The sequence below is a fragment of the Rhea pennata genome, chromosome 26 (genome assembly GCF_028389875.1).
Source record: "Rhea pennata isolate bPtePen1 chromosome 26, bPtePen1.pri, whole genome shotgun sequence".
NCBI lineage: Eukaryota > Metazoa > Chordata > Aves > Rheiformes > Rheidae > Rhea > Rhea pennata.
The window spans coordinates 3,065,246-3,082,091 of record NC_084688.1 but is presented as its reverse complement, the minus strand read 5'-3'; the positions used below and the strand labels follow the sequence as shown (position 1 = coordinate 3,082,091).

General features: G+C 44.9%; 1 protein-coding gene across 10 annotated transcripts in view; it reads left to right on the top strand.

The window, feature by feature from the left end:
* Positions 1-114: 114 nt before the first annotated feature.
* FAM117A (family with sequence similarity 117 member A) overlaps positions 115-16,846 on the top strand; it is a 32,742-nt gene continuing 16,010 nt past the window's right edge. For 4 of the 10 annotated variants that reach the window (XM_062595858.1, XM_062595856.1, XM_062595854.1 and 1 more), the window contains exon 1: positions 11,270-11,398. In XM_062595858.1, the coding sequence (XP_062451842.1) occupies positions 11,281-11,398 (118 nt within the window). In that variant the 5' untranslated portion in view covers positions 11,270-11,280. Of the gene's footprint in view, positions 286-734; positions 844-2,042; positions 2,188-2,761; positions 2,874-3,685; positions 3,818-11,269; positions 11,399-15,626; positions 15,774-16,846 lie in introns of those variants that run through there. The other 6 variants (XM_062595861.1, XM_062595860.1, XM_062595862.1 and 3 more) reach the window with 6 other exon arrangements.

Below are 16,846 nucleotides of genomic sequence, written 5' to 3'. Positions count from 1 at the left end.
TCACGCCAGCGGGGGCTGCCATCTTGGATTCGGACAGGTATCCTGGCGGCTCCGCCGGCAGTGAAGCCGCAGGTGGCCATCTTGGTTCCGGGCTGGGGAATCTCCACAGAGGCTGGGGCGGCGGCCATCTTGGGTTCGGGTGTGAAGCCGGCTGGCGTGAGGGAGTCCGGCGTGGGTGTTTTCCCTAGGGAGCCATGTTGGATGCGGGCAGGCCGAGCCCTCCCGCTGCGGCCATCTTGAGGCCTGGCAGAGGCGCGCCGTCGGGCTCGTGGGTGGAGGAAGGCGGTGAGTCCCCGTTGCTCTCGCGGCGGAGGCGGGCAGTGTGGCGGCCTTCCTGCGACGGGGGCCTGCTGCAAGGAGAGGCTTCTCCTAGGCCCTGCCTCCTCCCCGGGCTGGGCTCGTGGGTGGCTGGGGTTGCCCCTCTGCTCCCAGCCCCTGATGGATGTGCAGGCCGGTGTGGCCAAGTGCTGTGGTTAGGCCAACACCTGGCTCGACGTAGCACCTCGATAATGTTAAGGTGATAACATTGCCGAAGGGCAACAGTGGGTTGCTTTATTTAAAGATCATGAGGAGAAATGAGGATATTTAGTCAAACACGTGAATTCCTTGCAGCTGTGGTCATCTATAAGGGTTATGAAACTCTTGGGGCCTAATCCTATAATCTTTGCGTGCATGTCATTCTTAGTCATGCAAGTACTGTTATCTCTTTCGTTTCAAATTGTTATTGCTCCTAGGTGTATCACAGTTTCCTGGGTAATGCTGAAAGGCAAACTTACCGAAGAACTCAGAATGGGATACTTCTGCTTTATGCCCTGGGAAAAAGGAATGGGAAGCAGTAATGTGGTATGTTATGTGAGGCTGCATGTGCTGGTTGCAAATCAACATATATTTCATAACAAAACTGTACACATGAAAGAGGAAAACTAGGGATGAGGGAATAGCTCATTAGTGAGTCTGGTCATTTTAATGAATAAATTACAAAAAATTTTATTTTTATTTTTTGCTTTTTTCCAGGCTCAACCTGCCATAATTATGCCTTATAGTTATGGCATAATTATAACTCTGTTCTTAAAGAGAAAAAACAGATTTGTTAACAAAATTATCATACTCTTCTCTTCTTCCTATTACCTTGTATATTTTTTTTTCCTTGCTGCACTTGCATAGCTACATTGCAGGACTGAGTCCTTAGCACAAGATGTGAAAGAGGGATTCTTGATTTGGGGGGATGAGTTAGAATAACATGGCAGCATTTTCTTGCATTACAAGAAAAATAGAATTTAAGGTAGCCTGGGATTTAATGGAATTTCAAACAACCTAGCATAAGACTCTATAATGTCCATTTGCAGTTGAGATTTTCAAGTTATTAGGTTGCCTTGAAACTTTCAGTTTATGATTAATTTGGGCTAAGGTTCTGTAGAAAAAATGAGCTAAAGTTATAGCAAACTTAAAGTTATACCAAAGAGCAATAGAAATGGAAACAGAGAAGAGCAGTGCCCTACTCCTTAATAGAAGGAAAAGGGAGAAGTTAATCTGAACACTCCATAATTGCTTATCTATCATATTTTCTGTGAGACAAAGCTCAGGCTTCACAAAAGAGTATTTTTAGTGTTGCAAACAGATAGAGAACTCTAATGGCAATGTTGTGGGGCAGTCAGGAACGATGAAAAAAGACTTACAGATTCTACTTAATAGAAGAAGTGATAAACCGTACCTTCATCTTTTACCTGTGGTTCAAAAACTAATTAGCTTAAAAGCTGACTCTAACGTAGGTATCTGCAAAGTCCAAAATGTTAGTCCCTTGCACCTTTGCATAGGTGAAAAGGAGTAAAGCCTATAATGACCATAAGAAAAGCCGCCCATTACCACATCCCGTTGCAGTATTTGCCTTTGAGTGATAGGTGAAGGATTTCTATTTTAAAACTATATATCAGATGAAGGCTGTGTATCTGATACAGCAAAGAGCTACAAATAAAATATTAATTAGAACTCCCAGGTGGTAATGAAATTCATGTTTGAAATTGTTTGTTATTGCACATTGGCAGATTTATCACCACCAGCAGGATGTTACTGGAAAAACAAAAGAGGAAAACTGAAGTGGGTGGTGTTCAGAAACTTTCCTAGAGGTGGCAATACTTGAATAGAAGCCAGTTCTCCATGTTCTCTGAATGACTCCTAGCATTTAAGCTGGTAATACAAACTTCTAAAATCCTCTGTGCTGCTTGTACACTGAATGAACATAGCTGAGGGGGAGGAAGGAAAACTACATGCATTAGGTAGTGTAGTGTTTTATATGAAAGTGGGTACTCGGATGGAAAGATTGCCTGTGTTGGCTGAGCTGTCTCATGCTCTCAGGAAGAGCAAAGGGTCAGACTGTGTTATAACCACTGTAGAGCTTGAAAGAACTTTCTTGTATGTGTATACCTATGAGCAGTACTAACTATAGGGTTATAAAATTTCAGGTACTTGTTAGAGAAGTCATTGTTGTTACATTTCAGTTCAAAATCCAGTCCAAAATTAGGAGACTTCTGGCAAAAATGAATTTGTTTCTCTTCCTGAATTTGTATGTCCAGGATAAGCACAGCCCTTGGCTATGTTCCAATCACTGGTATTGTGGAAGTTTCATCACTGCCATTTGTTTGAGCCTAAATTGTAGGTCTGTTCTGCAGCAAAACATGAATGGATGTGAAACTTGAGGGGCCACATGCTTATAGGAGCCTTCTGCCTTGGGTTGGCCACTAGATGTCAGTGCATGAACCCGCTTACCTCACCATGAGCAAGCCAGTGAAGTCGGGAGTTAGCCTGGAAACAGACTGAGTGGATTCCTTGGGGTGCAAAATTAATAAAACTCCTACCTACAAGGTTTTCCACTGGAGGTAAATTCCCATAATCAGGTTCTTGAGACTTGCAATCTCTTAACTGTCAGAATTTTCCAAGTAGTACCTAGAATGAGAAATTTCCTGATGTCACATCAGAAGAAAGTTTAGCAAGTGCTTGAAGACTTAATGTTGAACACACAGTGATTTTTCTTTTCTTTCTTTGAATTTTTAAATCTGAAGTTCTAGAAGGCGCATCAGTGGTAGATTCCCACAGATGTCAACAGCCTGAAGTCTCTTGGCTCTGACAGTCTCTCCAAATCCCATGAAATCTCTCTAGGCGTTTGGTCTGTCTAACTATTGGTACTTAGGCTTATATACACTTGATATCCTAATTTTTTTAAAAAATATTTTTTTAATATCTTGTTGCTGCATCTTAGGACATATAGTCAATGAAAGGGGGAATTTTCACTAAAAAAGTATCTCCATAAATAGACAGAGGCACCAGAGGGTAGAAATTAAGTTAAAACTTTTATCTCCATCCTTAGTACCCTTGTTTTGGAGACATGGTGCTGACTGATCTGTCTTGATTTAGCTGTCGTTCATGGTGATAATACAAAGTAGACTTATTCAGGAACTGTTGTGAAGCAGAATAAATGCTTGTGAGGTACTTCAGGATTTTTCGTTGCTAAATACTTCAGAAAAGTTAGTGTTCACTTTCATGGTTGCTTTGCGCGTTGCTACTTATGTTTCTACAGAATTGCTCTACATGATTAAGCATATTCAGGTGAAGTGGGAGAAATGCTGTATAATGAAAATCTACCATAAAATACCTGAAATGCTATACTTCAACAAATCTTACTTATTTTTAGGTATTGTCAGTCCAGTCCTGCAGACTAGAGGTAAAGAAAGGCTCGCGTAATTGAGTGTGGCAAATATCCAGAGAAATGCAATATAGATGTGAGGATCCAGGATTGTTCTTGCTACTTCTGCATTTTCTGAGGGTGAGTTGAGGTGGCTTCTACTCACTTTAAGTTCCAGCATATGTTTTAAAATATCTGTTTTCTAGGTTTGGTAGCTCTGGGCAGTGGAGCAGCACCACAGTGGCTCTTGGCCCAAGTATGTAAATCTTGAAGAATTTCTGTTCCCAGTTCAATGCATCTTAAAGGCCTGTATTGCCATGGGTCACTGTCTCTCTCAAATGCAGTTTTGATGTAGAGCAACTGAGGTCTAGCTGCTGTCTGCTGGGTGCACTTTTGGACAGTGCCCTAAGCAACCTGATATAAGTTGGCCCTGTTTTGAGCATGGGTTAGAATCTAAATTACTGTCACTAGCTCAGAAGCTTGAACTTGATCCTTGATTGGATTAAAATGCAAACAAGCTAAATGTCAGTATGTAAGTGCAAATGGTAGAAGTTTTGAGACATGGAATCTAAATGTGGTAGAAGATCTGCTGCTGAAGCTGGACTAAGCTGCAGAGGCCAGCTCTCAAGTGGGCCTTGCTACCTTTCAGAAGCAAACCCTACAGGAGTGAATATACTTAATCCAGACAACAGTAGTGATGAAGTTAGTATAGGCTATTGGATTTGTTTGCAGATAGGTGTAGTATTTTCTGTTTGGCTTGAACATGAATTAAAATATTGATCAGCTGCTGTGCATCAAGAGGACTTTGATTTTTGAGAGGATGTTTGCAAACACTTCAGCAAATGGCTGACTGAACAACCCCCTTTTTTCTTCCATCTGCTGGTCTGCTATAAAGCACAAAAACCAAATCCTGTCTGGGAAGCTTATGTTGTATTTGTTCTGGGGTGGGGAGGGGAGAGTTCTTTTGGTTTTGTGTTTTAGCTTCAAGCTGGTTTAGATTTGGGTAGGTACTGACTTGAGGTATAAATAAGCTACTAAAATCTCTATATGGAGAGTCCTGGGGATGTGCCTTGCATTGAGCTGGAGGTCTTGCAGAACCCAACTAGCTGTTGATGGATAGGAGCAGCCTGGTAAACTTCAACAAAATCTTTACACTCACCTTTTGCTCTAGGACTCTGGCATGCAGACGTTTGAGTACAGCCAGTGTTTTCTGGCATCAGGAGTGAGGTCAAGCCAGCTTGGCCTACATCAGTGTTTTTTTTTTTCTTTTTTGTTTTTAATTTTAATTGAAAAAGAATCCAGCCTGAGTTTTCCTGAAAGCAGAAGTTTGTCACTTAGTTACAGCTGAATATAGCCACACTTCCTGGTTCTCTCTCCCCCCCACCCCCTTGGGTTCCCCTGGGTATAATCTGATTTTATTAAACAGCTGCAGTAAGTCTGGTGCCCCAGCAGGACTAAAGTGACTTGATAGGCCAGATTTTATGCCATCTTTGTCCTGATCCTGCCAAAACTGGTTATTTTTTTGATTTTTTTGTCTTCTTTTAGGCTTTTGATCTGCTGCTTTAATACATTCCTTCCAGTCTAGGCAGTGTTCTCCAGCTGCCTGGCACTGATGTTAATGTCTTGCTTCCTAATCATTCAAGTTCATTGCATGCTTCCTTAAAGGAAAACTCCGCTCATGTTGTTCAGCCCAATGACACAAACTTTCACAGGTGTAAGTAACATTTGTCACCAAGGATGCCACTGATGTGGGAAGTGAAGGTGAGATGCTAATCCCTTTTGGCGTTTCTGAGCCTATCCTGAGGGCATTTTTTTTCCATAGAATTGACTGTGGTAATGTGGGCAGCTAGCAGCAGAGACTTTGTACTCAGTTTTTGGCTGCCATGAAGAATATCTTGACTGTAAGTGAGAAATGTATTATGAGATAGGATCAGCAACTTTTATACCAGTTTGTGTTAGGGAAGATGATCACTGTCCTTCATACCTCTAGAAAAAAAGTCTGTCTTGGAGGACACTTGTCAAGGAAAGTACAAGCGGGGTGAACATTGTTAGTGCTTTCCAGGGGGCTTGTGTCCTGTTAAAAAGTGCATTGCAGCAAAATGGCTGTCCTAGGATAATGTTGGTGCCAGCTGGAACTGCTGATTTCCTTTAATACTCCTGTTTCCATAGTTTATTCATGGCAAAAACCTATTCCTTCCCATAGGAACTTCTGGCTAGTATAGCTTTGAGGTGAGCCAAGTAGAGTGTTTTTTTTTTTTTAATGTCTGCATTTTTTTTCCTAATTACACTGTGTCAGTTACCACACAGTTTTCTTTACCTATGCTTCATAATTCATGGGTTCCATGTTCTGGAAAAGGCCAGGCTTCCTAAGAGAGATTGTATGGGACTGCCTTGTATCTGTGAGGGAAAAGTATTCTTGTGCCAAATACAGCCATTTACATAAAAAATATTTTTGTATATCACTCTTCTAACACTTCCTAATCTAATTCCTTTCCAGGAAGTAGGAGGGTGGTCGTATGTGACTGAGCAGCCATACTTTGCCAGACAGCAGCTGGTGGGTGAACTAGAGCTCTAACTGCTGAGACTCTTCTACACCAGCTGAGAATTCTTGGCCTTTCCTCTCCCAACCGTATAAAGCCTCCCCTGCTGTTCTTTAATGTATATTCTCCTGAGCAAGCTGTCATTCCTTAATAATTAAAACTAATGTAGTTAATTTGATTCAGGAAATAAGGTCTCTGGTGTAGTTCTGTATTTAACTGCTGACTCCTAAATCTGGATGTTTAGGAATGGGAAGAGAAGCAAGGTCACTCCTTTAGGACAAGGTAAGTGGGATCCACCCGCATAGATTGGAAATCCTGATGTCAGTGAGCCGTGCTGTATATTCTGTGCAGGCAACCTTTGTGTGCCCCTTTGAACAGTCAAGTGCCAGCCCCTGCATAGATGCATGGCCTGCTGCAAGGCTGGAGATTACTGTGCATGCCACCAACACTAAGGGTGCTATAAAAGGAAATTGGAAACAATGTGCCAAGGCTCCAGCAAGCATATGATGAAAGGTCTCAAACAAGCTAATAAACTTCATCCCTGCTGCGTCTATTCTCCAGAAGGAGAAGATGCAGGGTCTCAGCAGTGGGATGATCGGACAGCTGTTGCTGTGGGTGGAAGAAACCTAAGCAGCAGCAGAGGATGTCAGAGGTGTCAGACGTGTTTTGTTATAGTTCTGCCTGCACTAGACAGCATTGTTTGGAGTACTTAAATGAAGACTGTTCTCATACTTCTGAATCCCTCCTCTGTTTTTGTATTGCTTTCTTAGTACTTGACTATCTTCCTCTCCTTGGTTTTATTTTGTATTCCTTTACATGCTCTGTTACAGTGTTGGCAGGGTTGGACATCAGTGATTGCTTTTAAGAGTACTCTTCCTTTCTGGTGTGTTGATGATTCATACTATTAGGACAGGCTTCCTGCCTGTCCATGAGTTAGTGGAAAAGATCTGTTTAATAATGTCTCCTTAATTTTAACAGGGCTTTACTCTGTTCCCAGAACTCTCGCTGTATGCACTGTGAACATGATCAGACTGTGAAATAGCTTGGCCAGTCTGGTGAATAATCTGTTCGTCTCTTTTAATAAATAAACTGTGGTTTTATTTATCTTACTCTTCTATAGAGCTTTTCATCTCAAAACATTGGAGTGCTGAAACTATCCCCATGAGAGATGGCTACATTTCACTGCTGGACAGAGTGGGAGGCAGACAGGCAGAGTTTTACTCCACAGTTTAGAGTGAGAGGAATTTTCCTCAAGGACAATGAGGGAATGCTTAGCTTGTATGCTAAATGACCCTTTGATCTTCCACATTCATGCTCAGCTGATCAGGACTTTAAATCTAAGCTCTGTCTCCCTCCAACTCATAGCAAATAGCAAGAAATACAGTCTCATTTAGGACTTGAGCGATGGACCAGAATGATAGGACTGTGGTGAGATTGTGCATTCTTACATGTTTCCTATTTATCCGCAACTTCCTCAAGCAGAGCTGACACAAAGCTAAAGAATGGCAAGTAGCAGTTTGGAGCATTTAATAGGGTGTACTTGAAAAGGTGAATGGGAAAGGGAGGGCCTGTTTTTATATAAATACTCTCCTGTATATTTATAAATACTGAGAAAGTGAACAGTGCTGGGTGCATTAAAAGGCTGCTTTCTGAAGCACACTGAATAGTCAGTACACAGCCATAGGACATACTTGATAATTCTGAAGCTTTGTGTTTGCTAATTATGATGAAATGACTGGCCCCTGGGGCTCTGAAAACTGAGAATGGTTAACTCGTGGTGTGGTAGGTCAGCTCTCCTTTTCTGTGCAAGGAGAGAAGGCTGCAGAAAACTGCTATGACAGAAGGCAATGGAAACAAGCAGACACTATGATAAGAAGTTGGATCCTTGACCTGTAGCCCTTGAGTAGTTGTAAAAGATTGTGTTACTTCTGCTACTATGCAGCCCATCGTTAGGAACCGCAATTATGGAGAGATGACTGCCTTGCGTAGGCCAGAGTGTAGCCTCCAGGAATGCAAGAACTTCAATTTTATAATGCTTGCTCTGTGGTGTGTCTCTGTTGGGAAAGATATAGAAAGGCCTGTTCTTGTTGCAAATGAAACTTGACTGCCTGATAATGTGCAACCCCATCTGAGCTGAAGTAGCTGTAACCCACTTGATAGGTGGCAGCTGGTACTCCTTTGCTTCTTCATAATAAAGAAAAATGTGGGTTTTAATTTAGGGAAGCCTTGAATGAGAACAGATTACAGGCCTATTACAGAGTGCTGCATAGCAATATTGTGCTGAGCCACTTTAATTTTGTCAGTGTTTTTTGATTGTTATGATTGTATCTCATCCTATAAATACAGCAGAGGTACAGCTGTGTGACCTTCCCTATGTTAAAACAAAATGGCATAGAGGAGTGATATTTTTAGTTTGTTCCAGCTGTAGGTATTGGGTTCAAATGGCAGTGTCTTAAAAAGACAATGTGGCAAAGAAACTGAAAGGTGAATTTGAATTTTGGAAGGACTGATTCTGTAGGGTTTCTAGAAGGGTTGAGCTAGTGCATCAATACAGTCGCAACTCTATTTTGCAATCATAATTCTATATTTTGCAATCATAATTCTATTTTACATTGCTTTTTAAATGTTCTTTTGAACATGTGTACTTTGGTAGTCCTCTGTCCATTCCTCTTTCTTGCATTTAACTTTCTGTTCCTATACTAATGGCTGCAATGGACTTTGAGAAGGAAATACTTTGGGAAGAGTGTCTTTGATTTGAAGAAAGGTCTATGTGCAGGATGGCAGCAAGATTTTAAAGATCCTCTGGATATGTTTTCACCTTGTTTCTGTGGTGGCAGCTAGGATAGGAAGAAGTTGGGAGAACGGACACTTGAGGACTTTTGTTATTTTTGTAACCAATTCTAGATTGAGATTTGGAGTGAACTGAGAGGTACTTGAACTTTCCAGTGAATGCTGTTAGCCTCTGGAAATGCCCCCTGCTGCTAGTCAAAAATACTTCCTTGGAATATTCACTGTGCTGTGAATGGAGATCACTGTGCATCCTTATGTGACTGGGGTTCTTGAGCTTCCACATTGCCAGCAATCTTGAAGCTCTTTTTGCTAGAAGAGATAAAGCTGATTTAGTTTGATGGGTGGCATTTTGTTTATGAAGATCTAATAACCAAAGCAGTGACTTCTGTCTCAGCTTTGCTTCCATCAGGAGGTACGTTCTGTCTCCCTTCAGTAACTAACTATTGCAATATGCCACCTCTTTCCTCTGCAGGTTTTTCTCAAAACAAGAAAACTGCACTGTCTAGTTTCCCCTCTGTGGCTTGATTACATGCAGATAGAAACAGCCAGCCCTATGAGCAGAGATACAGGAAGAAGACGGGGAATGCTGCTCTTCTGCGATAGCCACTAGGAGAGACCAACTGTCTGCTGCTGTCACAGCCTCTCCTTTCCAGAGAGGTTGGCACAAAGCCCAGGCTACTTTGCCACCTCATGCTTTTTCCCCCCTCTCTTATCTAGCTGTGCCACAGCTTCCCAGGCTCCTGTAGATCTGCCACACCCATTTCACTTGGACAGATGCTTCCTTTCCCTAAACCCATGTAACTGCCCATCTGGAGTCAGAAAATATCTTTGGACCTATAGCTGGTAAAATCTGCTCAAAGGTTTAGTAGAGGTATGGTGAGGGGAAAGGGTTTATGGTAAGGACCTTTATTTGAGGACTCATTAGACTAACACGTGCTTTAGGGGACTGAAACAAGAAAACTGCATGTTGTAAAGTCTTTTAACAGTTTCCTCCACTTAAACATTACCTTGTTTGATTTCTTTGAAATGATACCTCAGGAATAGAAAGTTAGAGGATAGTGAATGACTGGTTACTGAAGGAGTTCTGGGCAGGTGGAAAGACCTTTTCCTCTACAGCTGCAGGTATGAGGCTGTAGGGACAAATGGAGATGAGGCAGACTCTAGGAGCCTAACCTTGAAAAAGGCTTATGGGGTGGAGTGTCAGATTTCTGAATATTTTAGCACTTGCAACTGAAGATCTTCAGTACTGGTGATGTGTTTTGCAGTGCTCAAATTCAGCACCTGCTCCCCACCAAATCTTGGAAAGAGTCCTGAGTGCTCTCTTTGCTGTGGCCCTATCCAGAGCTTTAACTTCTGTCGTTCCTGAGGCCTTATGCTACAGCTGCCTCCCTCTTCTCACAAGATGGGTCAATATTGAGGCTGCCTTCCTCAATTAGCAGTTGATTCCTGCAAGTGATGTAAGGTGGCAAATGGTGGAAGGAACAGAGGCTCTTCGGAAGCGCAGTGAGCTCAGCAGAGCTCGCTGGAGTCGCGAGCAGGCAGCAGTGGGAAAGGGGGGAGCTTGGAGAGGAAGCTCCTGGTCGGGCTGCGCTGAGGGACGGCACCGGGCCGGCCCCGCTGGGGCGAGGGGGCTGCGTCGTCCCGCGGGGGCTGCTCTTGACGGGGCTACTGGAGCTGCGGGAATAGCGCACCCCCCCCCCCCCCCCCCCCCCCATCCCGGGGCGCCTCGCGGCCGCCGTAGGCGAAAGAGAAACTGCGGCGCGTGAGAGCCCCGCGAGCCCCGCCCGCCGATTGGCCGCCCGCGCGGTGGGGCGGGGCGGTACACTAACACTGCCCGCCTCTCCGATTGGTCTGCGCAGGGAAGGGGCGGGGCGCGAAGGGTGGCCCCTGGTTGGTCTGCGGGAGCAGGGCGGGCTTTCCGCCGTTGCGCGGTTGTGATTGGTTCTTGCGAGCTGAGTGGGCCGGGCCGCCCGGCTGCGGCAGTATTTCGGCTTGGCTGCGGGGAGGGGGCGGGGCTCGCCCATCTCCTCCCTTCCCCTTGGATTGGCCCTAGCGGCAGGCGTGAGGCGTGCCCAAGGGTGCCTGCGCTTCCCATTGGCTCCCGTTACAGCGCGTGCGAGTTGTCTTTCCCCCGGGGAGGGCGGAGCCGGCGCCGGCGGTCACCCAATGAGCGGCGGCTCCTCCCGGCGGTGCCGCCCCCGGAGCGCTGATAAGCGGCGGCGGCGGCGGCAGCGAGTCAGTGCGGTTCGGGCGCGGGGCTGGGTTGGGCCGGACATGGCGGGGGCGGCGGGCGCCTCCTGCTGCCGCGGCGGCGGCGCGGGGGGGCTCCAGCCGCTGCGGGCCACGGTGCCCTTCCAGCTCCAGCAGCGCCGCGGAGACGGCGGCCGGGCAGGTAACGGCGGGGGCAGCCGAGGCCCGGCCGGGGCGGCCGCGGGGCCCGGAGCCGCCCGGCGAGGGGCTGGCGAGGCTCCTCCGTGCGTCGCCGAGGAGATCGGAGAGGGGGGGAAACAAAACCCGGGGGCCGGGGGGGTGGGACGGCGCTCCCGGAGCCGCCGCGCGGCCCCCCGGCCGCGGCAGACCCCTTCTCGGGCCCGGCCTGCTTGGTGCGCCGCTTGCCGCGCTCTCCCGTTACAGCGACTCGCCTGTTCGGCGGCGGCGGCGGCTTCCCCCCGGCGCAGCGCTCCCTCCTCCGCAGCCGCGCTGGCCGGAGCGGGAGCAGCGGTCTGACCCGCGCTTGGCGCGGATCTTCCCCAGTTGCGTTGCTGACGTTTCTCTGACCGCTTCAAAAACGCTTATTTAAGTGCAACTTTCCGGTGGGCTGGTACTATCCTTCGCTTTTCTTCGTGTCCGCATTACTGGCTGTTGGCAGGACTCCTCCTGGGCGCTGGGTTGTTACTTGCCTCTTCGTTCTCTTAAGAAGTATTAAAATACTTCTTTCACATTTTTTTTTCCCCTAGGTTAAATGTGAAATTAAGCAAACTTCTTACAGCAAGAAGCGTTTGTCGGGGTTTGGGCCGGCCGACCTGGGTAGCACCCGTTCAGCACGCTGTTCCCTTGTTTAAGCCAGCGGCTGGTTAATCCGCTTTATAGGAGCGAGTGCCGAGGCCCATCCTAAAGCGAGAATTAAGGGCCACTCCTGAAGTGTTGTGCATTTCATTACTTGAGGCTTAGGGTAGTTCCTTCCATTGGCAGGGTTGGTATTGATCATTAAAGAGCATTTTGCTCAATTTACACTTGAAATAGGTTCCTGCAGTAAATCACATGTTTCTTTGAGCGCTGGTCTTTTACTCCCTCTCAGTGGTAGCCTGAAATTCTGAGGTGAAGTTGCTGTTAATACAGCAGTCGCTCAGTAGTTTGGGATGTCGCACAAAATAAAGCAAACCTCAAAGAAAAGCGAGCCAGGCTGCCTCTGTTGCCTCGGTTGTGCTAGAGCTCTGTGCTGTGCCTGCTCCGAAGCACAGTGACTCCTGTGCAGCTTTCTGGGGGCTAGAAGGCAGGAGCTCCACTGACGTGAACCAGAATTGCTGGTCTTCATTTCTTCCTGGCTCTGTGCCTTGCTGTTCAAGCTGTAGGAGCTTGAATTTTTCCTCTCGATCATAGTCGTTTCATATAGAGCTTTGGAAGTATTTGAATTTCCATTGCTGTGTGCCTCAGTCGCTCTTCGGGAGCTTCAGCTTGCTCCTTGAACGTGCGGGAGCTGTAGCGGTAAACTGGCTGGGTTTAACTGAAACTTTGTTGTGGTGATTCATAATCCAACACTTTTGCTATTACCTTTCGGGAGCCCAGCGCGGAAATCTGTTGTTTTATCAGATCTCTCCTCGTTCTGCTCTGTTGGCTGCTTGAGCTGCTTGGTGGCTGGTTTCGGGGGTATCTTGATTCTGGCTTGTGGTTTTAGAAGAGGTGCTGGGTGACCCAGGGTCGGATCCTGCAGCTGCTCTGTTAATAGAAAATCCCATTGGCATAGAAGCAGCTGTCGAATTTCTCAAAGAGCTTCTGTTAAAAGGAAGAGCTGGAACTGGGGGGTGCCAGGAAGCAGGTCTAAGAATACTTAAAAATGAGTTGTCTTGGTGTTTGGAAATCAAGATGTAAGGACTTTCAGCCGTGAATCTGATATGTGGCAGTGGGGTCAATGTTCTTTATTTATTTATTTATTTATTTATTTAATTCTTATCTCTTCAATGATGTAGTTTAGGGGAGTGAAGCAGATAATTTACCAGTGTTTGATCCTGTTCAGGTGCAGGCCAAACCCATCCTTGTTGCATCCATTTATGTCAGATTAGGTGGCTCTGAGCTGCCTGCTGGGGTAGCCACAGTTCTGCAGGTGCTGTAACATTGGCATGATGGTGTGTTCTCCAGGGTGGAATGAGCTTTATGAGCTTTGAAGTTTAATCCAGCTAGTGGCAATACCCATGCTGTTTGTGGCTTTGGTTGTTTCCTTCAAAGTCCACACCGAAGTTCCTGCTAGTTGGAGAATTTCTATGCTTGTATCCACACTTCAGCCTCCTTGAGACCTGTGTCTGCTTGGTTGTATCCCCAGTCCTCATAACCTACCATGTAACTTAAACGTAGTATTTGAAATACCAAGAAGCCTTTATGCCTCTTTTTTTTTTTTTTTTTTTTTAATCAGTGTGACACTGAAAAAATGGAATGTTTAAATTCCAGTATGAATTTTAGTTTGTGGACTCATTGGTGAACACAGTATTTTGTCTGTGTAAGCAGGTAAGTAGTCTTCTCTGCCTACTTGTCTAAACTGGATCATGCATAGAGAGGGAGAAGAGGGAGTTTACTGGAAAAGCAAAGCAACTTCATGAGTTAGTAGTTCCACAGGCTTTTTCTGTGCACTATTAATTAAAAGTTTAAGGAGTAAGGTGGGATGAATAGCTAGTGAGAGGGAGTTACCTACCACCTGTTTTTATTTTTTTTAAACTGATTTTGGAGTAAATTTTTTGGGGGGGAAGAAGACAGGTTGGCAACTGCCCTTGCATCCTTCAAATACGTATGATTTATCAGTGGTCCTGGCATAGGAGAGGGACAACAGTAAGATGTAAAGGTGCAAGTCTTCATCTTTTAAACCTACCTGGTTGATTCGAGGGACTTCAGGAGTGGCTTGGAGAGGTGCTAGCGTTTCATATGTTCCACATTAACCCTCTGTGAAACCGACGCTTCACTGATGGTCTCTTTTCAGCAGAATTCAGAGAAGACCAAATTTCCCACCATGACCACTGCACCTTCATAAGAATTAGGCGGTGCCTTTTAGTTTTTTAGGAAGTTACTGTTAACTGAGGTGACTCATCTACTTGGGATTTTGTTGCTTGCTAGCTAACTTGCCTGGTTTTTTTGAGTTGCCCAGTTTTTGCTGCGTGGATCCTGCTAGAGTGAGACTAAGCGAGCAGACTGCCAAATATCTTTATTTGGTGTCTGAATGAAACCCATGCCTGGTGTATATTATAGATTCAGACTAGTGGGACGCTATTCATAGGCAATTCTGTCTGAGTGTATGTTTAGCAAAATGAAAATGTTTCTTTAGGAATTAAAATGTCTGTTTACCACTTGAAAGTGCCGTGGGATTGCTGCCTGCATGGTAGTGATGCAGCAGAGCTGTTAATATTTTCTCCTCCCTTTCTTTGCTACAGGCATCACAAAGCGAGTGTGAGGGTTCCCCCACCCCGATCTTACTAGTTGAACATCTTTAGTGCTTCAGGCTTTGCTGTGTTTGCTTTAACAGCTGGTATCTGATGGGGTTTCTGTGTCCCGGGGCATGCATATAAAGGCTTTCGTTACTAAAATAGTAATCCAGGTGCTTGCGGTGTGTATGCTCTTGAGTCTTCTTTTATGCTGTGAAGTTACAGCTGTAGTTTTTTGGGGCTACTTAAACAAATGAGCCGGGGACACATGGATTCATGATGTTCATATCGTGTACCCAGCTGCTTCGACCGGAGGAGGGGTGGTTCTGTACAGCGCTTCTACCTTTCCCATGCTGTTGTGCTCAGGTATTCCTGTCGCTTCAGTGTGAGTTAGATGGCTCTGAAATGTTGGAGCTGATAAATACTGCCATTTCCCCTTGCAGCTGAGTGGGGGAAAATGTAGTATTGTTTACTTAATGTTCAGGAAAACATGCGAATGTGATGACTTCATTATTAAAATTATTTGCATTTTAGATTTCTACTCCCAGGGTAGATCATGTACAATTTGCAAGGTTTTGTTTTGTTTTTGTTAAGCATCTTGTATTTAATATATGGAGTGAGTCATTCCCTGCAGTGGGAGTGAGGCAGTGGTTCTGTTGATCAGAACTGAGCACGAGTTACAGTAGTGAGCTTGCCTAAATTGAAAATTTATGTGTTGGGAGAGGCGTATCTCAGTAGAAGTGGTAGCTCAGTTTGTATTAACTCTTTCCCCCCACCCACACAAAAAAAAAAGTGAGAAAAGAGAGGAAAAAAATAGATGAGAAACAATAAATTTGATCTGTCCGTTTCATAGTAGTATTTCTCAAGTGCAGACGCAGTAGTTCTGTCATGGGAAAATTTGTGCTGCTGCATTGCACAAACAGCTGCTTCTACAAGCTTTGCTTTTCCAAATTTTGGAATTTGTCCTTAATGATAATTCTGCTTTTGTCTTGACAGTTTTGTTATAGGTAAACAGACCGATAGAATTGAGGGGTGAAGCACAAGTAGAGACTGGTTAAGGATGGGAACATCTTGAAGATGCCCTGTGTTGCACTAACCCCAAAGGATCCTGCTTCTCTCCTATGGAATCAAATCACTCTTTGTGTAAGATACAGCTGAATATGATACGTGGCTCAGGTTTGAAGTCAGAAGCATTGCAGGTGGCTTTGTTTAATGTAGAACGAGTTTCTGGTGCAGTAATCGGAGCCTGTTCGTGGCATCGCAGCCCTCAGCTGATACTGATCGTGCCTTCGCTCTAAACTTGCTGCTCCCAGTTTGGTAGCCTCTGGATACGGGTGTGGGAAAGGGGAAACAAAGGACAGATCTATAACTATAATGTCAACTGGTGTTGACATTCTGCGGGTGAAGCAAGTTTTTCCCTGCTTTGAAATGCTGGAGATGACATTTAAAAGCAGAAGTTGGGAAGCAGGGGGATAGGGCCGTACAGTTAGTTCGATCTGTCCCCTTATCCAGCAGTATGTCCCGAGGGAAATAGGGAGCTTGCAGATCATTTTCCCTGGGTGGATTTTTTTCAGTGGCTCTTTCAGTTGGAGTTTAATCAGATTTCATTGACCGTAGCAAAGTTTTCAACGTCTCCTGGGTAGGGTACAGAACTGAAAGAACCTGGGCATGGATTTGTACAGAGAAGAACAAATTCTATTCAAGGCATGTAAACATTTTACAGTCTAATGTCTGCCCAGTATAAAGGACTAATGCTTTGCCCAGCCTTGTGGCAGAAATGTTGAACACCCGAGTGCATGAGTTTTCTCTGTGCAAAACTCAGATGTTGAAATACTGCGTAAATAGCAAAACCTTTAAGCTGCGTTAACTACACCGAGCTGATCTTGGCACTTCCCTCATAACTAGGGCAGCTGACGACAACAGAACTGGCTTAGTGTGATTCACAGTGAGTTGTACAAGAAAAGAATGTAAACAGGCCAATAGTGTTGAACTTTTCTTTTTTTTTTTTAATATATATATATATATATATTCCCTCTTGGAATTTATATCGGCCCTTTTTGCATTAAAATTTAGTAAATCTGTGATGTTGCCATTCAAACCAGTTGGTAAATCAGGGGTGACTGTACAGGAAATGAGGAAAATATCAATGATGATGCTGTGGTTAGTCCATTCTTTGAAAATAACGGAAGATGATTTTTTCCATGCCTGTCTGGAAC